Source organism: Phyllobates terribilis, unplaced genomic scaffold, assembly GCF_046119375.1.
Source record: "Phyllobates terribilis strain yellow unplaced genomic scaffold, ASM4611937v1 Scaffold_649__1_contigs__length_881610, whole genome shotgun sequence".
Taxonomy (NCBI): Eukaryota; Metazoa; Chordata; class Amphibia; order Anura; family Dendrobatidae; genus Phyllobates; species Phyllobates terribilis.
In genome coordinates, this window is record NW_027363409.1 from 534,089 (window position 1) to 557,848 (window position 23,760).

General features: G+C 47.7%; 1 protein-coding gene across 1 annotated transcript in view; it reads left to right on the forward strand.

Annotated features, from left to right (window-relative positions):
- Positions 1 to 23,760, forward strand: part of LOC141234835 (dynein axonemal heavy chain 12-like) — a 54,613-nt gene that overhangs the window by 25,454 nt on the left and 5,399 nt on the right. Inside the window, 14 exon segments of the mRNA XM_073668050.1 lie at positions 295 to 362; positions 364 to 382; positions 1,733 to 1,821; positions 6,134 to 6,304; positions 6,418 to 6,571; positions 8,241 to 8,479; positions 9,916 to 10,162; positions 11,106 to 11,225; positions 19,164 to 19,273; positions 19,373 to 19,553; positions 20,099 to 20,239; positions 20,751 to 20,834; positions 22,298 to 22,499; positions 23,593 to 23,759. Coding sequence (XP_073524151.1) covers positions 295 to 362; positions 364 to 382; positions 1,733 to 1,821; positions 6,134 to 6,304; positions 6,418 to 6,571; positions 8,241 to 8,479; positions 9,916 to 10,162; positions 11,106 to 11,225; positions 19,164 to 19,273; positions 19,373 to 19,553; positions 20,099 to 20,239; positions 20,751 to 20,834; positions 22,298 to 22,499; positions 23,593 to 23,759 — 1,992 coding nt within the window.

Below are 23,760 nucleotides of genomic sequence, written 5' to 3' on the forward strand. Positions count from 1 at the left end.
CAGCGATTTTGGCGCCAAATTTAAACACAGCTCTGCTGATTGCACCCGGTCGGCCGCATACCTATTCTAGAATACCCGATGCATTAGAATCGGGCCACCATCTAGTTCTTTTATATTTGTATAAGATTATTTGGCGGCAGTGAATGATTTGTGGATGATGTATCTCTTGCAATAGAGCCAGGTAGCAGATCTTCTACCTGCAATCGGTAGAAATGAATTTGCTAGATAATACTAGTAAGGTTGTCCCTCTCTTAAATGCTTCTGTCAACGTAATTTAACTTTGTTTTTTAAAAGGCATACCCTGCGACTGCAAGAAAAGACTGGGTGAGGGAATGGCCGGGACAGGTCGTGCTCTGTGTGTCTCATGTTCTGGACAAGTGAAGTGCATGAAGCTATCGGCAGTGGCCCGGAGGTACGGCATAAGCTCCTTTACTGATCAAGGTTGCTTCACTATAAACAGTCATGGCCGGAAGTGTTGGCACCCTTGAAGTTGTTCCAGAAAATGAAGTATTTTTCCATAAAAAATTGCATGTGTATTTTCTGTTATACACATGTTTATTTCCTTTGTATGTATTGGAACAACACAAAAAAAGGCAAATTGGATATAATTTCACACAAAACCCCATAAATGGGTCGGACAAAATTGTTGGCATCTTTCCAAAATTGTGGGTAAACAATTTTGTTTCAAGCATGTGATGCTCGTTCAAAGTCACCTGTGGCAAGTAAAAGGTGCGGGCAATATGAAAATCACACCTGAAACCTGATACAAAGGGGAAAAGTTGACTCAGTCTTTGCGTTGTTACGTGCCACACTAAGCAGGGAGAACAGAAAGAGGAGAAGAGAACTGTCTGAGGACTTGAGAACCAAAATTGTTGACTAATATCTTCTTTTTGTGTTGTTCCAATATACACAAATGAAATAAACATGTGAACAACAAAACGTGTAATTGTAATAATTTTCTGGGAGAAATACATATATATACATTCATAGACAGACTTCATGAGTTCTCCTGCTAATAGACTGTCATACCCAGAGACGCAGCTTATAGGAGTTTCCAGGGGGGGATATACCATTGGTGCAACAGAGGTAAGGGGACCCACATTCACATCCAAAGATGCAAGCAGCTTATTTCACAGTACGTTATTAGACTGCAAAGAGCCCATGTAGTGTTCTTGCCCAGGGGTCTTCTCCTGGGGGTTGCAGTTGTACAGCGGCTCATTATCTTGAAGGTACCCAAAAGGCTCCATAGTATTGTTGGGATTTTGCATTGATTCATGCATCTTGTCTAGAGATGCGCAACTAAATTTGCAGGACCTTGGTCTAAGAGAGCAGGTTAGTAGTCTGTGGCTGTTGGATGGGAGCCTTGCTAACCGCCTCTTACATGCCGGCATCCCTGGCTCCTCTTTTGATTAGCCGGCCAGGCGTGATGTCATTTGTGCCTCACACCACAACTATGACATCGACATCAAAAGAGGAGCCGGAGATGCCGGTTCACGGGGCTCCGGTCCTGCGGCCGTGGAATACTGACCGGACTGTTGGACCAGAGTCCTGCAAATCCATTCACTCATCTCTACTCTCGTCATATCTACCAATAAGGGAAGACATTGTATGGGATTTCCCATAATACCAGCATAAAATGAATCCATCTGCATTGAGTTTTCCATGCTGTTTGTAGCAGGGTTTTATAGAGGTACATCTGGGTATTTGGAGCAATTTGCGAGGAGGCAAATTGTCCCAGCAGACTCGCAGCACATTGGGGGCTCTCGTCACCATAGAGGGGCACGCTCGTGACGTGGTCAGGGAAATGATCGAAACAGGTTTGTGCAAACATCATGGCTGGCAGCAAACTTTCCAATACCATGTTCTATTTATTATACACTACATGGAGAAAGGTATTGTGCCCCCTCCACATTACACCTACAGGGGCTTTTATGGCCTCCTATTCTAATCCATATCCAGGATGTTAATATGGAGTCCGTCCCTCTACAGATATCACAGCTCAATATGCCGAGCACCTTCATACATTTCACCATATTCCTATGTTCTTTCCATATCTATGTTATGTTCCCCCCTCTTTTCTTTGAGTTTTCATAGGACACAATTGATCTTGTCACAGTAAAGCAATCTTGGGGTGTACTTACAATGACGTCTATGGGGCAGTAGTCATTTCTGCATATTGAGATGGTGGTCCCTATATAGGAATGTTTTGGCATCTGTAGGTGTCGGCATCCCCTGTATATGACTCATTGCCACAATTGATCTTCTTTATAGTCAGTGGTTTGGATGGCCTAGGTGCGGTTTGTAATATTTTCTATCAATGGTGTGTGCGCCCTCCTCTGTGCAGTGTCGTTCTATAACCATGGATGGACTAATAAAGGGGTTTTATGTCAATTCCTTTAATGACCTTTTGTTCGGTTTCTTTGTAGGTATTATGTCATTCTCCGAGTGGTCAGCCATTCTAAGCCTGAGCAGACATATGGCAATGTAATTGATGTGTGCCTGACATTGTTCTTCCCTATGTGGCGGTGACATATTTATGCTGCCATTCTCCAGTATTTGTTCTAATTAATCATCCTAAAGGTGTTTAGTGGGGTTGAGGTTGAGAACGTGTGGGAAACAGTTCTGCTCGTCTATTCCCTTAGGGTTGGAAGCTACAATTGTTTAAAATGTGTAACATACCTGGCGGCGTCCTTGCATAGTGGTCCATCTCCCACTGTGCAAGAGCGCGCACTTGATCTCCTGTCCAGAATGTCTCTCTGGCTTCCCTCCATGCTGTCTGTTTGTGTCTGTTTCTGCTGCTTAAGGGCGGCGCCCGATCACTTCCTGCTTTTTGTACCTGCTGTGGGTCACACCTCTTGTGCGTCCTCAGCCTATTGCTGTCTGTCACCTGGTATATAGCTCAGCTGCGCCCATCTATCCCTGCCTGAGCATAGTGTTTCTTTCAGTGTGTGCTTGCACTCTGAAGGTGCCAGGTCCCGTTCTGTGTTCTCTTTTCTGCCTATCCTGGAGGCTGTATTTCCAGGCCTGTCTGAACACGCTCCTAGCCTGTTCCTCCTGCCTTCTAGGGGCCGATTACCTAGACCTGTTCCTGTATCTTGTCTGACCTGTCTGAACACGCTCCTAGCCTGTTCCTCCTGCCTTCTAGGGGCCGATTACCTAGACCTGTTCCTGTATCTTGTCTGTCCTGTCTGAACACGCTCCTTGCCTGTTCGTCCTGCCTCTCTGGGGGCCGTATTCCCAGACCCGCTCCTGTATCCCGCTGCAGTGTCGGTCTCCTCCTTACACTCAGTTCCAGTCTGAACTCTCTCCTATCCTTTACCTGTTTTGCCTCTATGTCCGTTCCCTTCCTTTTTCTGCAGAGTCTGAACTCGTACCTAACTCCTGCTTGTTGTCTCTGTACTCCCGTTTGTGAGTTTGTGGTCCACTCGCTACTTCACTGCAAGTACCCTGTGGGTGTCTGGCTCTGCCTTTCCCTTCCTGTCTGTTCCGTGTGTACAGAGCCCTGTCCCCCCTACTCAGCCTAGCCTGCTCTGACTCCTTTGCTCACCGCTCTGGCGGTTCTAGCCTGCTCTGACTCCTTTGCTCACCGCTCCGGCGGTTCTAGCCTGCTCTGACTCCTTTGCTCACTGCTCCGGCGGTTCTAGCCTGCTCTGACTCCTTGCTCACCGCTCCGGCGGTTCTAGTCTGCTCTGACCCCTTTGCTTACCGCTCCGGCGGTTCTAGCCTGCTCTGCTTCTGCCCGCTGCTCCGGCAGTCCTGTCCTGCCCTGCTTCTGCCCGCTGCTCCGGCAGTCCTGTCCTGCCCTGCTTCTGCCCGCTGCTCCGGCAGTCCTGTCCTGCCCTGCTTCTGCCCGCTGCTCCGGCAGTCCTGTCCTGCCCTGCTTGTGCCCGCTGCTCCGGCAGTCCTGTCCTGCCCTGCTTGTGCTCGCTCCTCCTGCAGCCCTGTCCTGCTCTGTTCTTGCCCACCGCTTCGGGCGTTCCCTCTCTGCTGTGGTTGTCTACCGCATCTGCGGTTCTGTGACCCAGTCTGTACTGGGTCTTAACCTTTCTGTGCTCCAGCCCGTCCTTTCGGCCAGTACCTCCCTGCCTGCATACTCGCCTGTATCCACCCATCTGCATACCTGCCGTGTTTGCTTATATCCACCAGTCTGTGCCAGCCTAACCTGCCTGTTCCTGAGTCCCAGTGTGTACTGGGTCCTATCCCGCCTGTGTTCCTACCTGCTAGTGCCTCCCTGTCTGCACTCTAGCTGTGCTTGCCTGTACCCCTCTACCTGTATTGTTCCTGAGTCCCAGTGTGTACTGGGTCCTATCCCGCCTGTGTTCCTACCTGCTAGTGCCTCCCTGTCTGCACTCTAGCTGCACTTGCCTTTACCCGCCTGCCTGCATACCAGTCGTGCCTGCCTATACCCTCCAGTCTGTGCGCCAGCCTAACCAGCCTGATCCAGTAATCCCTGTGTGGGTCAACCCCCGTGTCCGGAGTTTGACCTGGAGTAGCACCTGGTCCCTCTGCCCGGTTTCTCCCTGGTGCACTGGCGTCGTATGCCGTCGTGCCATCTTGGTCGGATCGGCCAGATACTTAGTCACGCCCCTCCAGGCACTCTCCGGTTCATGGTCCAGTGGAATCACTACAATCACACGCACACGCCGCTCAGCCCGGGCGTGTGCATAACAAAATGTCTTGTGCTGAAGCATTAAGATATCTTTTCACTGGAACTAAGGGGCCTAGACCACCCCCTAAAAACAAGGCCATACCTCCACCACCAAACTGCCCAGCGGGCACAATGCAGTTAATAGGGTAACGTTCTCCTGGCATTCACCAAATCCAGACTCGTCCATCAGATGCCAGATAGAGAAGTGTGATCCGTCACTGCACAGAACAGGTCTCCTCCAGAGTCCTGTGGTGGCGGCTTCACACCACTCCATCCGACGCTCGGCATCGTGCTTGGTGATGTAAGGCTGCATGCAGCTGCTCGGCCATAAAGCTCCAGGCGGGGGCGCAGTGTTTGTGGTGATGTTGTTACCAAAGTAGATCTGGACTCTGCAGTTATGGAGTCAGGAGAGCGTTCTGCCCTCTGCTCCTCAGCACTCAGTGACCCCGCTCTGTAATGTTCTGGGGTCTCCTGAGTTGCTGCAGTTCCTTCCACTCCTTAATAATATCACTCACATGTGATGGGGGAAGATTTAGGAGGGAAGAAATGTAATATCCAGACTTGTTACCCCGGTGGCTCCTATTACAGGACCGCGCTGGTATCAGAGGGCTCTGCACCACCAGCCGTTCTGTCATATGTTAGTAACAGCACACAGCATGGGAGGGCGGATGTTATACACCGGGGGGCGTGGGGATTGATGTTATACACTGGTGGGGGGCGAGAGTCTTAATGTTATACAAGGCCGAGGGGCCAGATGTTATACCCTAGGGTTACGAGGGGCTAGATGTTATACAAGTCCGAGGGCTGGATGTTATACACTGAGGAGCAAGGGGACGGATATTATATACCGGGGTGAGGGGACGGATATTATACACCGGGGGCGTGGGGATTGATGTTATACACTGGTGGGGGGCGAGAGTCTTAATGTTATACAAGGCCGAGGGGCCAGATGTTATACCCTAGGGGTACGAGGGGCTAGATGTTATACAAGTCCGAGGGCTGGATGTTATACACTGAGGAGCAAGGGGACGGATATTATACACCGGGGGGGCGAGAGGCCGGATGTTATACACCAGGGGGAGGGAGCGAGGGGACAGATGTTATACACCGGGGCTGGGGGCCGGATGTTATACCCTGGGGGCCAGATGTTATGCAATGGAGCGCTTGGGGTTGGATGTTATACAGTGGGGTTGAGGGGATGGATTTTATACACTGGAGGGGGGGCGAGGGGAGAGATGTTATACTAAACTAGGGGCGAGGGGTGGATGTTATACACCGGGGGAGGCGAGAGGCCGGATTTTATAAACTGGGGGCTGAGAGTCCGGATGTTATACACCGTGGGCAATGGGACTAAATGAAAAAAGCAGAATTCGGTGACTAGGAGTTTTGTCCTATAATGTATGTGCATTTGCCTTCCCTTTAGAAACTCTCCCTTGTGATTCTGCAGTGTCTTAGAGGTTGACTATCTTTTCCTACATTCCTCAGGAGTTTCTCATGAACAGACTTCCGGTGGCTTGCCCAACTCCGCTATTACTGGGAGAATGAGAATGCGAGAGTGCGAATCATCAACTGCAATGTGAAGTCCGCCTATGAGTACCTGGGCAGCTCCCCACGCCTGGTCATCACTCCGCTCACTGACCGATGCTAGCGGACTCTGCTATGATGTGATGGGTTATGCTCAGAAATGTTTTTGACTTTTGTATGATGCATGAAACTTATTAGCAATTATTATTGATATTTCATACCAGTTCTTTCATGTTTCATTGGTAGATCGGTGCTTTTTATCTAAATCTTGGTGGAGCTCCAGAAGGTCCGGCCGGCACAGGAAAAACTGAGACCACCAAAGATTTGGCCAAGGCGCTGGCCGTGCAGTGTGTGGTCTTTAACTGCTCTGATGGTTTGGACTACATAGCAATGTCAAAGGTACATACAATGTTAAGCTGCTCCATTGCAGATAATAAACTGACTCCATCCGATGTTCTGCTGACATCTTTTGATTGTATAGTACAGACCAAAAGTTTGGACACACATTCTCATTTAAAGATTTTCCTGTATTTTCATGACTATGAAAATTGTACATTCACACTGAAAGCATCAAAACTATGAATTAACACATGTGGAATTATATACTTAACAAAAACGTGTGAAATAACAGAAAATATGTCTTATATTCTAGGTTCTTCAAAGTAGCCACCTTTTGCTTTGATGACTGCTTTGCACACTCTTGGCGTTCTCTTGATGAGCTTCAAGAGGTAGTCACCGGAAATGGTTTTCACTTCACAGGTGTGCCCTGTCAGGTTTAATAAGTGGGATTTCTTGCCTTATAAATGGTGTTGGGACCATCAGTTGCGTTGTGCAGAAGTATGGTGGATACACAGCTGATAGTCCTATTGAATAGACTGTTAGAATTTGTATTATGGCAAGAAATAAGCAGCTAAGTAAAGAAAAACGAGTGGCCATCATTACTTTAAGAAATGAAGGTCAGTCAGTGCGAAAAATTGGGAAAACTTTGAAAGTGTCCCCAAGTGCAGTTGCAAAAACCATCAAGCGCTACTAAGAAACTGGCTCACATGAGGACAGCCCCAAGAAAGGAAGACCAAGAGTCACCTCTGCTTCTGAGGATAAGTTTATCCGAGTCACCAGCCTCAGAAATCGCAGGTTAACAGCAGCTCAGATTAGAGACCAGGTCAATGCCACACAGAGTTCTAGCAGCAGACACATCTCTTAAACGACTGTTAAGAGGCGACTTTGTGCAGCAGGCCTTCATGGTAAAATAGCTGCTAGGAAACAAGCAGAAGAGAGTTGTTTGGGCTAAAGAACACAAGGAATGGACATTAGACCAGTGGAAAATTGTGCTTTGGTCTGATGAGTCCAAATTTGAGATCTTTGGTTCCAGCCACCGTGTCTTTGTGCGACGCAGAAAAAGTGAACGGATGGACTCTACATGCCTGGTTCCCACCGTGAAGCATGAGGAGGAGGTGTGATGGTGTGGGGGGGCTTTGCTGGTGACACTGTTTGGGATTTATTCAAAATTGAAGGCATACTGAACCAGCATGGCTACCACAGCATCTTGCAGCAGCATGCTATTTATTTTTCAACGGGACAATGACCCCAAACACACCTCCAGGCTGTGTAAGGGCTATTTGACCAAGAGGGAGAGTGATGGGGGGCTACGCCAGATGACCTGCACTGCAGTCACCAGACCTGAACCCAATAGAGATGGTTTGGGTTGAGCTGAACCGCAGAGTGAAGGCAAAAGGGCCAACAAGTGCTAAGCATCTCTGGGAACTCCTTCAAGATTGTTGGAAGACCATTTCCGGTGACTACCTCTTGAAGCTCATCAAGAGAATGCCAAGAGTGTGCAAAGCAGTCATCAAAGCAAAAGGTGGCTACTTTGAAGAACCTAGAATATAAGACATATTTTCAGTTGTTTCACACTTTTTTGTTAAGTATATAATTCCACATGTGTTAATTAATAATTTGATGCCTTCAGTGTGAATGTACAATTTTCATAGTCATGTAAATGCAGAAAATCTTTAAATGAGAAGGTGTGTCCAAACTTTTGGTCTGTACTGTATATACTTTTTTTTAGTTTTTCAAAGGGCTGGCATCATCGGGAACATGGGTGTGTTTTGATGAGTTTAACCATATTGAGCTGGAGGTGTTGTCCGTGGTGGCCCAACAGATTCTCCGCATCCAGAGAGCCATCCAGACGAAGATGGACATGTTCAACTTCGAAGGAACAGAGCTGAAGCTTAACCCAAATTGCTTCTTAGCCATTACCATGAATCCTGGCTACGCGGGACGTTCTGAGCTGCCGGATAACCTCAAGGTAAAGAGTCCCAGTGCCTTGCATCGGGTCCTTCCACAACATTTCTATAGGATTAAGCTCAGGACTATGACTCGGCCATTCCAAAGCTTTATGTTTATTCAACCATTCTTTTGTAGAGCGACTTGTGTCTTTGGGCCATTGTCTTGCTGCATGACCCACGTTTTCTTGAGATTCAGTACATGAACTGATATCCTGATATTTTCCTTTAGCATTTGCTGATAGATTTTAGAATTCATTGTTCCATCAATGATGGCAGCCGTCCTTGGCCAAGTGCAGCAAAACAGGCCCAAAGCATGTTACGATTACCATCTTTGTGTTTCATAGATGATAGGAGGTTCTTATGCTGTAATGCAGTATTTTCTTTCTGCAAACATATAGCTTCTCACTTAAAATCTCTATCTTGGCCTCATCCTTCCACAAAGCATTATTCCAGTTAGCTATTGATGTGCCCAGGTGAGTTTTAGCAGTGACATTTTAAATCGCATTGCCTTTCTCCTTGCAATCCTGCCATGCTCGCCATTGTTGTTCATTGTCTTTCTGATGGTGGACTCATGAACAATTACATTAGCTAATGTGAGGAGAGGCCTTTAGTTGCTTAGCGGTTACCTTGAGTTACTTTGTGACCTCACAGACTGATGTAGCTTTAAGTCAAATTTATGCAGTAATACAGAAATTTTTGAGGGGTTCACAAACTTTCAAGTAAATGCTAGGTTTACAAAAGAAACATAAGATTTCATCAAAGGGATTATTCTCCCCCAAACCTATATGAGATTGCACATTTCCTATGTATAATCACCACACCTGATGCCCTCATTTCTGCAAGCTCCTTAATATTGATGTCCCATTCTCCTATTTTCCAAAATGGACACAGTAGAGGTGTGGAGAGAGATTTGGAAAGTGTTAAAGGAGTATTCCCATCTCCAAGATTCTATCCCAATATGTAATAGGTGTAATAATAATATTAATAGCAAATACCTCCAATTGGAAATGTAGTATAGTTCTTCTGATTAGCTATGTCGCTTACCCCATGTGCAGGACATAGCAGTAGCTTAGGTATCCATGGTTACGACCACTAGCAAGTAACTAACTGTTACTATGAGTGGTCGTAACCATGGAAACCTAAGCTACTGCAATGTCCTGCACATGGGGGTAAGCAACATAGCTAATCAGAAGAACTATACTACATTTCTAATTGGAGATATTTGCAAACATTATTATTATTACCCCTATTACATATTGGGACTGGATCTTGGAGATGGGAATACCCCTTTAACCACACTTTGACTGACTTTCCTCTGATGTGGAATAGACACATCACTTTTAGGTCTGGGGTGGAGGATAGTGTAAATGGACAGAATGGGTTCCCCGGCTCTCTGCCTAGTTTACAGTAATTTAGTTTAATTTGTTGACTGACCCATCTGGTTTGCGCATTTCTGGTTCTTTTCCGGACTGTAGCAATGATGGTCCCCAACTATGCTCTGATTGCGGAGATCGGCCTTTATTCTTACGCTTTTCTGCACGCTAAACCTCTCTCGGTGAAGATGGTAATGACTTACCGGCTGTGCTCGGAGCCGCTCTCGTCCCAGTTCCATTATGATTATGGGATGCGTGCAGTAAAGGCTGTGCTGACCGCTGCTGGCAATCTGAAGCTGAAATTCCCCCATGAAAATGAAGAGATTCTTGTAAGTTCTGAACTGTTGGTCGCTTTACATCTCGTATAGGATAGCATTACCATCTTACCGAGAAGCATTTGGATCACAAAAATTACAGCTGTCTGATTTTATAATAGCAGACAGAGACTTGCAAATAATGTCTGCACATTACTGTTCCTGGCTTGTTAGATCTCATCTGTGCAAAAGTGTCAAAACTATAGTTGTTAAACACGTAGCTTGTTCATCTTATGGGACAGTTTGATTTTTAACTTAAACGCATGTATTTTAGGCTAAAAATCATCTTAACAATTGTTTTTTATTAAAAATTTTGCATCGCTTGGCTTTCACCGGCTTTTTGATTCCCTGCACATTCAATTTTGATAAGGTCTGTGGTCATAAATAAACTGAGAGGAGCTCAGAAAAAGACAGATAAAACATTTACAAACTCCCCGTCAGCCAGCAAAAACGAGTTCACTGACAGTATCTCACTTAACTCATTCTGCAGCCGGCAATTAACAGTGCAACACAGAGGCCACATCTATTCCCTATGGAGAAACAATTCTGCAGCATAATTTACTGCAACTCAGCAGCGTTCCGTTCCTCTTTTATCATTCCTGGAAATGTAGGAATTAATTGAAATCTGTCAATAACGAGTACCCTACACAGTCTGACAATGTCACCACTGTTTGGGCACAGTCAGATTGTATAGGGTTGTCCCCTATATAGATTATATATACATTATATGTCATTTACACATACATTTCCAGGAGGTATAACAGAGGGACGATACAATGTAGAGTTTTAGGAAAAGAGGTTTCATACTTATTTTTTGGAGAATACTATTCTTTACTAATACAGACATACCACAAGAGCTGACGGCTCCTTTGTAATGGGGTTCTTCACTTTTAATATTGTTTCATGTCATATTGTATATGAATTATTTTATCATTTAATCCTTTTTCATTCTATTTAGCTCTTGCCGTCAATTAAGGATGTAAACAAACCCAAATTTTTGTCTCATGATATTCCTCTGTTCAATGGGATTACCAGTGACCTGTTCCCTGGCATTCAACTTCCGGAAGCCGACTATAAGGTATTAAAATATAATAGTGTCTTAAAGGGGTTTTCCAAGACTTAAAGAGGACTTGTCCCTCGCCATAAATATGTAAATGCCGCTGTTCTCCTGACTCCGGCATTGTTTTCCTTTTCTTCCTGCCCCTCTCCGTTCCTGACATCTGTCACTCTCCTCTAGCCCTTTAAGCCAACTGGGCAAGGCCTTCCTGAAGACTCCCACAGAGAGGACTTGATGACCACGCCCACTTGGCTATTAAAAATTATGAACTAGATTTCTATAAAGAGGCTATATCTCAGGAATGGAGAGGTGCAGGAGCAAAAGAAAAACCGCACCGGATTCAGGAGAACAGCGGCATTTACACCAGGTAATAAAATTGCATATTAATGGCAAGTGATAGCTCCTATATAGCTGGCCAGCTATCATTTGGATGATAGTTATCTTTCAGCAGCAGAAGGGAAGGAAGGGAGACACAGATCCATTACTAGTGGGTTGGCGGAGCCCCACAGGGATAGATCACCTCAGATTTATAAAAAGTGACGACCGGCCCCTCCAACTTAAGCTCCTCCTACTCCCATGTTCTCCAGTCTGAAATTTGAGGTCGCAGAGGATAGTCGCTGCCTTTGCAGCTCCTCAGAAGATTTTTTATTTTTACCAAAGGAGACCTGGACCCCCCGTGGTCTAGAGGTCTCAGGGGGTCTCGGCGCTGCCGGGACCCCTGCCCTCCCCTGGCAGACCTGCGTACCCCTTAAGGAGGTCCCCGCAGTAACCTGCCGGCCCCGGGGTACATAGGGCGCTTCCTGGCAGAGACGCACACCGCCTGTGGGGTCACAGCACCACACATCCCTGGGGGTCCCTGTGGCGCACAGCGGGGTAAGTGCTCTGTGTATGAGTGCGGCCGCCGCCGTTATTTCATGTGGTGATTTTCTGCTTTTCTGTATTTGCAGACGGTGTATGAGGATCACCGCTGCATTCTCTGACCCTGGGGGCTGGGGAGCAGGGACGGAGGAGCACGGCTCCGTTGGAACGGGGGGCGTGGCTTTATTATCTTGGCTTCCTGCCGTCACTTTTAGGCAGGAAGCCTTCAGGAGAGCGCGCGCTTTCTCTCTGAGCGCGGGCTCTGTGAGTGAGCTCGGGGGGCCGGGCTTCGCGTCGTTCGGCTTCCTGTCATTGTAGTTCTGACAGGAAGCTCCTGGCTTAGCGCGCGCTGAGCTCTCCGCCCCTCTCCCTCCTTCCGGCTTCCCTCCACGTGCACCTCCGGCTCTCTGCTCCCCGTTCACCGCCCTCACAGCTCAGAAGGAGCAGTCACCGCGGCACTGGTGAGTCGTTTCTGCCTGTAGGCAGAGGCTCCCTTTTTGTTCTTTCCATTGCAGAGCACCTTGGCTGACCTGCTAAGGCAGGCAAGGTGCTATTTGCCGCTACCGCTTTTCTGGACACTCTCACTTCTCTGACCTCTTAAGGCAGTGAGGTATTTAGCATGTCAGCAGCATTAACCCCTTCTGAAGGGGTCTGCTCAACAGGGCTGTTAACTCTTTCTGGGGGTGCACACTTCTGTTTCAGAGGGCGCTTCTCCCCAGTTTGTTAGGTTAACTTTTGCTCTGCAGGGCTGGGGTAACTCTCTCTAGAGGAGAGTTTTAACCCTTCAGTGCCTTAAAAGTTAAAAAAAAAAAAAAAGGGGGGAATTTTTTTTTTGTGGAAGCAGGCTGTGTTAGCTATTTTCGCACACCCTAGGTTACCATACTCATTCTAACATGCTGGCATCTGATGTGGGAGGCATGACGGATCAGGGACCAGGGGGCGCGGACCTCTCTCCCGATCCGTTTCAGGATCGGTCTCGCATTTCTGATACACCCAGGTCTTCGACGGCGTCAAGTTCGACCCTTAGTGATGTTAAAGTGGAGGCTCTCACCCGCTCCATTGACAGTCTTTCTAACCTCCTGGGTCATTGGGTGTCAGCTAAGTCGCAACCGACACCACGAGGCAAGAAGCGCCAGAGGGTGGCGCTGTCTCCTCCGTGCGGTGCATCGGAGGCTCCAGATTCACCAACAAGCTCGGTTGGTGAAATCTCCGATTCTGAGGATGAGGATCGGCAGAGTCGTCCTGCTTCGCTTTCGGGCCGCGTGGATGCTCTTATTGGAGCCATGCGGGAAGCGTTACAGCTGTCTGAAGAGCTGACAAAGCCTGGCAAGTCGGCCCGGCTGTATCAGGAGTCGCGTCGGGCTCGTTCAACATTACCGGCGCATGATGAACTTAACGAGGCAGTGGAGAAAGAACGCCGGTGTCCGGATAAATGCTTCCAGGGGATGCGTTTTTTTTATGCCTTGTATCCCTGCGCCACGGAGACGATCGCTAATTGGGTTCCCTCCCCTGAAGTGGACCTTCCTCTGTCTCAGCTTAGCAAATCTTCCTTGCTTCCTGTTAAAGGGAAGGCCAGTCTTCAGGAGCCTCTGGACAGAAGAACGGAGTTAGCGGCGAAGTCCATCTACGAGGCCGCGGGTCATGGATTCCGTGTAGTCTTGGGGGCCATGTGGGCCGGTGAGGCTTCTCTGCGGTGGTTGGACCAGCTGCGGACGGCAGTGCAGGATGGAACTCCGCTGTCGGAAGTGGAAAGGCTTTTCCAGCTGTTGGAAGAGGCGACACATTATGGCAGGGACGCAGTACTGGATACTACTTCCATTCTGTCCAGGTCTCAATCTTCGGCCGTCACAGTCAGGAGAGCACTGTGGCATAAACAGTGGACTGGAGACGCAGTATCCAAACAAGGTTTGCTTAGTCTAGCGTACAAAGGCGGTCATCTTTTTGGTTCGGACCTCACGGAGCTGATTGCTAAGGCCAAGGCTAAGGATGCTGCCTTGCCTCAGCGGAAGGCGGTGGCTTCCACGTCTGGCAGGTCAAGTGCCAGTGGTGGTCGTCGGTCCTTTCGGACCAGGGGGCGGTTCGGTCAGCCTTCTTGGGGATCGGGTCGTCCCTCGGCTTCCGGTAAGAAGTCCACCCAGAAATCCCGTATTTCCTGGAAGCAACATTTCCGTCAGGACAAACGGGAGGTTGACAAGAAGCCCGCTAAGGCGGACTGACGCCAGGATTCCGCTCGAGGGCTCTCGGGTGGTAGGTCGTCTGCTACAATTCGGGTCGATTTGGGCGTCCCACATTTCGGACGCCTGGGTGACGCGAGTTATGTTGGCAGGCTATTTCATAGAGTTTCACTCTCGTCCCCCGGACAGGTTTCGTCAGTCACGCACCCCGTCCGAGCCCAAGCTGGCTGCAGCACTGCTGCGGGAGGTAGACACTCTTCTGCAGCAGGGTGTGGTGGTCCCGGTTCCGCCAGAGGACCGGGGAAGGGGGTTTTACTCCAACCTTTTTGTGGTCACCAAAAAGGAGGACAAGTTTCGCCCCATTCTGGATCTCAAAGATTTGAATCTGCATGTCCGGACCCGGAAATTCCGCATGGAGTCTCTCCGCTCTGTTGTAGCGGCCCTGTCGCAGTAAGATTTCTTGGTGTCGATCGACATCCGCGACACCTATTTGCATGTCCCTATCGGCAGAGCTCACCAGCGTTTCCTGCGTTTCGCCATAGGTCAGGCCCATTACCAGTTTGTGGCCCTACCATTCGGGTTGGCCTCGGCACCCAGGGTTTTTACAAAGATTCTGGCGCCACTCATGGCGCTTCTTCGAAAACAAGGAGTTATGATTCTACCCAACCTGGACGACCTGTTGATTGTGTCGCCCACAGCGGAGGAGGCGATGACTGCTCGCGATCTCTCCCTCCAGCACCTGGAGGACTTCGGGTGGCTGGTCAATTGGAAGAAGTCGTCATTAAAACCGACGCAGTCAATCCTGTTCTTGGGGATGCATTTCGACACAGTACGGGCAGTGGTGTCCCTGCCTCCGGACAAACAAACGAACCTTCGTCGCCATGTCCAGGCTATGAGGTCGGCGATGGCAATGTCCCTTCGGGAATGCATGCGCCTTCTGGGTCTGATGGTGGCGACAATGGAAGCCGTACCGTTTGCACAATTTCATTCCCGGGATCTCCAAAATCTTATTCTGACCAGTTGGGATCGATCGCCGACTTCACTGGATCGCTCGGTCTTTATCTCCCGCAGGGTGCGAGAGTCTCTTGGATGGTGGTTACGTCCGGAAACTCTATCCCTGGGGAAATCCTTTCTTCTCCCAAGGTGGTCGGTGATTTCCACCGATGCCAGCCTGACTGGCTGGGGGGGGGTTTGGAACGACCTCTGGGTTCAGGGGGTCTGGTCGTCAGAGGAGTCGTCTCTACCGATCAACATGAGTTGAGAGCAATTTTTCTCTGCCTCCGACATTGGACGGTCCTTTTGAGCGGTCTGCCGGTCCGTATTCAGTCGGACAATGCGACGGCTGTCGCGTATATCAACCATCAGGGCGGGACGAGGAGTTCCAGACTCATGATGGAGGTCTCTCGGATCCTGGTTTGGGCCGAGTCCAGGGTTCCAGCCATCTCCGCGATTCATATCCCAGGTGTGCTGAATATCTCGGCGGACTTCCTCAGTCGCAAGCAGGTGGATCCCGGAGAATGGAGTCTTCATCCGGAAGTGTTTGCACTGCTGTGCTCCCGGTGGGGGACTCCTCAGGTGGATTTGATGGCATCCAGGCTGAACGCCAGGGTTCCGACATTCATGTCCAGGTACAGGGACCCGGAGGCTGTGGCGGTAGATGCTCTAGTGGCCCCGTGGGACCAGTTCGAGCTGATCTATGTGTTTCCGCCAGTATCCTTACTTCCTTTGGTGATTTGGCGGATCAAACTGGAAAGAGTATCAGCAATTTTGGTAGCGCCGGATTGGCCACGGAGGACGTGGTGTTCGACGCTGGTGTCTCTTCTGGCGGCGCCTCCGTTTCCACTGCCTCTTCGCCCGGACCTGTTAATCCAAGAGCCCATTCGTCATCCGGACCTGAAGTCACTTTGTTTGACGGCGTGGCACTTGAGACCGAGATCTTGAACCGTCGTGGTTTTTCGTCCGAGGTTATTTCTGCCAGAGGTCCAGCCACGACTAGGATTTATCACAGAACTTGGGAGTCTTTTTATTCTTGGTGTTCTGGATCGTCAAGGAACCCGAGGGTTTTTTCCATCCCCAACTTCTTGGCTTTTCTGCAATATGGTTTGGCCAAGGGTCTAGCAGTTGGTACCTTACGAGGTCAGGTATCTGCACTATCCGCGCTTTTTCGAAGGGCTATTGCTTCACGTAGGGACGTGCGTTCTTTTTTTCATGGGGTTGCTCGTCAGTTTCCGCCTCGGGAGGCGGTTGTGGCTCCTTGGCGGCTTAATCTATTCCTGGAAGCTCTTCAGCATGAGCCTTTTGAGCGTATGGATTCAGCTACGCTTTACTTGCTTTCTTGGAAGGTGGCCTTCCTGGTAGCGGTCACCTCTTTGAGAAGGGTTTCGGAGTTGGCGGCACTGTCTTGCTCGCCACCTTTTCTGGAATTTCTTCCGGATCGTGTGGTGCTTCGTACCCGTGGAGATTTTTTACCTAAAGTGGTGTCGCATTTCCACGTCAATCAGGACATCGTGTTACCTTCTCTCTGTCTGAAGCCGAAGAGTCCAAAGGAGTGGGCCTTGCACTCGTTGGATTTGGTGCGGGCATTGAAGTTCTATCTTACAATCATGCAAGGTTTTCGGAAATTGGACTCTCTTTTTGTGATTCCTGCTGGTCGTCGACGTGGTCAGCGTGCTTCCAAGGACACTATAGCTCGGTGGATACGTTCGGCTATCCTGGAAGCGTACCGGCTCAAGGGCGAGCCTTGTCCGGTTAAAGTTCGAGCTCATTCCACGAGGGCTGTTGGTTCGTCATGGGCTTTTCGTCAGGGGACCTCGGCAGCGCAGCTCTGCCGGGCGGCTACCTGGCGCTCCGTTCACACCTTTACTAAATTTTATAAAGTGGACGTGAGTGCTTCCGCCGATGCGGCCTTGGGACGCAGGGTCCTGCAGGCGGCGGTGGTTTAAGTTACCTCTTTATTTTATTTTATTTTTTATTCGGCGCTGGTTGCGCACTTACCTAAGTTGTTGGGGTGTTGGAGATTCTGCCACTATTTCCCACCCTAGAATTTTGGACTGCTTTGGGACGTCCCACTAGTAATGGATCTGTGTCTCCCTTCCTTCCCTTCTGCTGCTGAAAGACGGATTTTGGTAAGAACTTACCTGTAAAATCCTTTTCAGCGAAGGAAGGAAGGGAGACACAGCACCCTCCCATGGCAGAAGTATTTTTTTGTTTCTAGATGCGGCGCGACCCTTTCCTGATGGCGGTCATCTGGTCTGGGGTTGGCGCACTAGGGCTCTTTTCCAGCATCGCCAGCTCATCGCAGTTGTCAGGTCCAGTGAGTTGTACCTAGGACTGTGTGTTTTTTTGCTGTTATTTGCATAACCTGTTTTCTCACATTTCTGAATTTTTCAGAATGGGTTGTACTGTTCTGCTGGTGTTGTCTGCTCTTCCTTAGCTTGTGTACGGACTGGAGAACATGGGAGTAGGAGGAGCTTAAGTTGGAGGGGCCGGTCGTCACTTTTTTATAAATCTGAGGTGAACTATCCCTGTGGGGCTCCGCCAACCCACTAGTAATGGATCTGTGTCTCCCTTCCTTCCTTCCTTCCGTCTTTCCCGGCTCCCCCATATTCAGGAATGCTCGCTCCTGTTTTCTCTATGACAGAGTCGCTGCCAGAATCTTATGGCAGCTGCTAATTTCATGGTCAGAAAGTAAGGATCGGGTGATTAAATTCCAACCGGCCGATTTTTATGTCCCCCAACATAATCTGTCATGAGGCCCCCATACACAGTAGATGGTAGACCAATCCCATTGAAATCACCCGATCCTGATCCACTGCTTTGGAATTGGGTTACATGACCTTGTCACTCATCGTCCGGTCCCATTAGTGCAACCTGGGCAGCTGCACAGGGGCACCAGCGGTAAGGGGGCTCACTTATACCTCCAATGCAAGATGATCTGATGTAGAAAAAAAATGGTTGAAACATCTGTGAGTGATTTATCGCTAGTTTAGTTGTAGATTATGGAGACATTTTTTTTTAGATGAATGAATCAATTTGCAGGAGACTGATCCAATGGCCAGGTGTCATGGGTGCGTCAGATGTGACAGTCGCCCTGCAGTTGGTTGCAGGAGATCCCTTCGTTTGGCATTACAGACATCTTCTTAGCGGTCTCACTGTAGGACCCAGCGGCTACCTCCCTCCTGCTCTAATTGACAATCAGGCCTGGGTGTTTAAATACTTCCTGGTTGCTACACAGAGGTGCCAGTGATATTCACATGACCCCTTGTGAAGGCTTGGAGCAAGTACAGTTCTTACTTCCTCTCTGGTGCTAAGAGGATGTGTGTGCCATCTCTCTGAAGTCGACTCAAGCTAAGCTACTTCCCCCGTGTCTGTCTCCCCTTGCTGTCTTTAGTTGTCAGTGGGGATCGACTAGTGCTCACCCCCCCCCTTCCCTATCCAGGGCCAAACGCTAAGGAAATACAGGGATAGGTTCCTGTACGGCAATTGGTGAGGAACCAATATAGAGTCGGTAGGGGAGACAGGGTGATTGCAGATCAGCCTAGGAGGTCTCCATTTCCCCCTTTCCCTAGTGTCGGGGCTCCCTTCCCCTCATCCCTTTGTGTCGCACTTTGTCTTTCCTACACTGTGTGTGACATCAGGTCAGTAGTGGGCACTGAATGAGACCCCTGAGAGCCACCTTATTTCTTCCTGCCCCCCGGCTCTTCTTCAGATTAGCCGGCCTGGCATGATGTTATGGTTGCAGCATGATGTACACCAGGCCATATAATCAGAAGAGGAGCCGGGGATGCCGGCAGCTAAGAGGCGGCTCTCAGGGGTCCCGTCCAGCGGCCACAGAATACTGATCTGGGTCCTGAAAATGTATTCTCCCACCTCTAATTGGATCCACTGTAAACAGACTGATGGAATATTTTACCTTCCTTTTGCTCAGGATTTCCTTGAATGCGCACAGGAGAGCTGTGCTGGACACAACATCCAGCCCGAGAAGGTCTTCCTGGAGGACATGATCCAGACGTATGAGATGATGATTGTCAGACACGGGTAAGCTGGAACTACAGAAGTCCATGGGACGGGGGATTTATTCTTCGCGGTTTCCATTTTATACAATGGACCATGCTGCGTTTTGTTTATCCCGTGCAGTTTTATGTTGGTTGGAGAGCCGTTCTCTGGAAAAACGAAGGTCCTCCACGTCCTCGCTGATACGCTGTCTCTTATGAATGAGCGAGGGTGCGAAGAAGAAAAAGTGATTTACCGGACAGTGAACCCTAAAGCCATCACCATGGGGCAGCTGTTCGGGCAGTTTGATCCAGTGTCACATGAGGTTCGTCTATGATTGGAATTATTGTTTATAATACTAATATCTTTGCTGAAAATGGGAAAATCTCCCCTTTTATGGCTTATGGACATGGTAGATGGGGTTCCTTCAGAGACATAGATCCCAGCCATACATTGCCGGGCAATCATTTTATTATTGCTTACCCCCTGTTTGCACAAAAATTGGAAACTGTTTTATTTTCCCCATCAGACATGGAAGCAACAAATTGTATTATTTATGCCAGAAATTAGCATAAATTTGCATACTTCCAGCCACATTCTGAATAGACTGTGTCTGGCCTCACTCAATACACTTGCTTTGAGTGAGGTCATGCACTTCTAGTTGGCATGTGACCGCGTATATGCAAATCACTTACTTGCGGTCTCTCCCGGTGCCGCCACGTTCACTTCAATAGGGGCCACGTGTAGTCAATACATGTGCATCATCAATATCATAATCCCAGGCATTCCCTTTAATAATCCGTTCAATTGTGGGATTGTACTGGATTTTATGGGAAGAGCAATTTTATTGATGCCTCTCTTCATTTGCAGTGGACCGATGGGATTGTCGCTAATACTTTCCGGGAGTTTGCGTTATCTGAGACCCCGGAAAGAAAATGGGTTATCTTTGATGGACCTATTGATACGCTAGGGATAGAAAGTATGAACACCGTCCTAGATGATAATAAAAAGGTAACTCTCTATTTTACTTTGTGAAAACTTTTTTTTTTTATTTATATCCTTTTCTGTTTTCATCACCATGTAGCATAACAAAAAGTGATACAAAAAGTTATCCTCCATGTATATCTACAGCCATGATGGAGAATAGAAAACATTAGATTTTATGGCATCTTTATATATCTTTAATTAGCAGTAAATTGCAAAAACTGTTTGTATTTCCTAACACTATCCGACAATATCCATTCATGAAGATGGAAATAAGCCTTTAGTAGAGGACTTATGTATTGTATGTGGAGAGAGACGCTTTAAAAGATATTCATTGCAGGATCATCTTCCAATTATAAATCAGCTACTAGATTTTTGCACTTTTTTCAGATATTAATTTGTGCACATAATGATTGTACTTTCTCCACTAAAGCTTACAATGATCCTTTATGAGGTTACTGATCAGACTCCGTGGATTAAGTTATTATTCATTTGTTCAACATTTAATATTGTTTTAAATATGTCCTGTTATTTTTAGCGTTGCTTGATGAGTGGGGAGATCATTCAGATGTCACCTCAGATGAGTCTGATTTTTGAAACAATGGACCTTTCCCAGGCGTCGGTAGGTTTTCACTCATCCTATAAGAGAGGAGTTCCCATATACTTGTACATCGGGGGATCTAATGCTAACTAATCAGATTTAGTTATAGGGTTGACTTTTAGAGGTATTCTCATCTTTTAAAGCATATCCACAAAATGGCCATAATTGTCTGATAGATGAGGGTCTCTCCTCTGGCACCCACCCAAACTTTTCTCGAATATGAGGCCCCATCTTGTGCCGCTGTGAAAGGAGAGTTTGGCAGCACGAGCAACTCTTCCATTCACCGATTTGGAAGTCCTACATACACAGTCATCAGGGGTGTAATGATCGCGGTTGCAGAGGTCGCGACTGGGCCTGTGCAGGTGAGGGGCCCGCCGACATCAGCGCAAACTTCAACTGCATGTGCACCCCCGAACGCACATTCAGACGAAGTGTATTGAGGCGCAGAGACCCGTTGGGTCTGTGCACGACAATGCACGCTGCCGGCCAATCAGAAGCCAGCAGCTGATGTCGGCGTGCACGTGACTGAGGGTGCATGACAGTGACATCATATGCTCCCGAAGCTTGCACTCTGAAGTCAGATGCTGGCTTCAGAAGAGGATGGCGCACAGCGGGGGAGCGGAGGAAAAGCGAGCAGAATCATTTATTTTTTTTCTATGCATTAAAGTACAACGGCAGAATGGGGGACATATACCAGGATGGGGGATATATATACTAGGATGGGGATATATATATATACCAGGATGGGGAATATATATACTAGGATGGGGGATATATATACCAGGATGGGGGATATATATACTAGGATGGGGGATATATATACCAGAATGGGGGAAAAATATACCAGGATGGGGGATATATGTATCAAGGTGGGGCCCAGGATAAGGGACATATATACCAGGATGGGGGATATATATATCAAGGTGGGGCCCAGGATAAGGGACATGTACACTAGGATGGGGGATATATATACCAGGATGGGGCCAGAACAGGGGACATATATACCAGGAAGGAGCCCAATATGGGGGATATTACTACATAATGGGGTAGGAGGTGCAACACGTATGTCCTTATAGGATTTAGAACACTACAAGGGCCCATACATCTGACCAACATGCAGGGGGTCCAAATGTTGCAATGGGGGCCCATCGGACTCTAGTTACGCTACTGACAGTCATCTCTACATTCACTTTAGTCGCTATAATTAAAGGGATTGTCAGTCCCTTTCATTCTGGTGCTACTACAACAATCATCTAAATGGTGAGGATCCAGTTCCTGACACCAGCACTGAATGTAGGGAAAATGTAATGTTACATAGCTTCTACTCAAATAAATGGATGTCTATGTAATCTATGGATGATGGAAACGTCAGGACACTTGGAAACGACTTTGTAGACTGTTTTTCATCCACCCAGCGAGATAATTAGATAACTGGATGGGCTTGTGTCTTAGGGCAACCCTACTTAGTATATCTCTCTCTCCAGCCCGCCACTGTTAGCCGCTGCGGTATGATTTATCTGGAACCCCAACAACTGGGCTGGGCGCCCCTGGTGAGGTCCTGGCTCAGCACCCTTCCCGATGCACTGAAGACTAAGGACCACCTCGCTCTTCTAGAGGAACTCTTTAAGTGGCTCGTCCAATCTTCCCTTCGATTCCTCCGAAAGCAGTGCAAGGTGGGCGCCATGTGTCCTCTCAATTGTAGGAGCATTGCGCAAGTTTGTAGTCTAGATTTACCCTCAGTGTCCTAATGTCTTTCCTCATAGGATCTGGTGACAACCAGCAATGGCAATGTGGTAATATCACTCACACCATTATTGGAGATGCTGATTTTTGATGTGGTGAGAGAGGATCCGAATAATAAGAACATTCGTATCTGGATCCTGGTAAGTGGAAGATCTGCCGATCCCATACACAGTGTGGCTGATCCACCTGCAGGTATAGACAGTGCTTTCCTATGCTCCTGGAAAACGGGGAAATAATTCCAAGTGGAGAGAAATTGTGAAAATATCACAATTCTGACATTATTTTTTGGGAATTGTTTTTACGGTGTACATTGTGTGGTAAAATTACTTAGCAATATGATTCACTCCTCAGTACGATTACACCGATACCAAACATGTCCAGTTTTTTTATTAGATTGGTAGTGAAAAAAAAAAATTAGAGGTTTGGGAAAAAACATTTTTTTGGGTTGTGTCACCATTTTCCGAGACCCGTGACGTTTTCATTTTTTAGTCGATGGAGCTGTTTGAGAGCTTATTTTTTGTGGTACGAGACAATGTTTTTGTTGATACCATATTGCGATAGATATTACATTTTTATCGCTTCTTACAGCATTTTTTGTGATACTGCATCAACCAGAAAAACATAATTTTGTCGTTCTTGATTTTTTTTCTCGTTACGCCGTTTACTGATCGGGTTAATTATTTTTATATTTTGATAGATTGGACTTTTCTGAATGCGGCGATACCACATATGTGTATTTTTTGTAAAACTTATTTTCTCTGTTTTTACTGGGGGAAAAAACCCATTTCAAGTTTTATGGGGTTTTTTTTGTTTTTTTTTCATACTTTTTAAAACATTTTTTGTAACTTTTCTCTGTATTTATTAGCCCCCTTAGGGAACTTAAAGCTGCGATCGTCTGATCGCTTGTGCTATATACAGCAATGCTACACCATTGCTGCATATAGCAAAAATCACGGTCTCCTTTGAAGCCCGGCCACGTCATCCGCGATTGTTAGAGGCAGGTTCCTGACGTCTGTTGAGAATTGCATGTCAATAGCACCTTTAGAAATATATTTACTTAGAAAATTGGTGACGTGTTCAATACTTATTTCGCCCGCTGTATATTGTATCCCTTTTCTTCTCTTTTAGGCCAGTTTTGCTTTCTCCCTGGTTTGGTCCATTGGCGGCTGTTGTGACACCGACAGCCGAGTGAAGTTTGATGCTT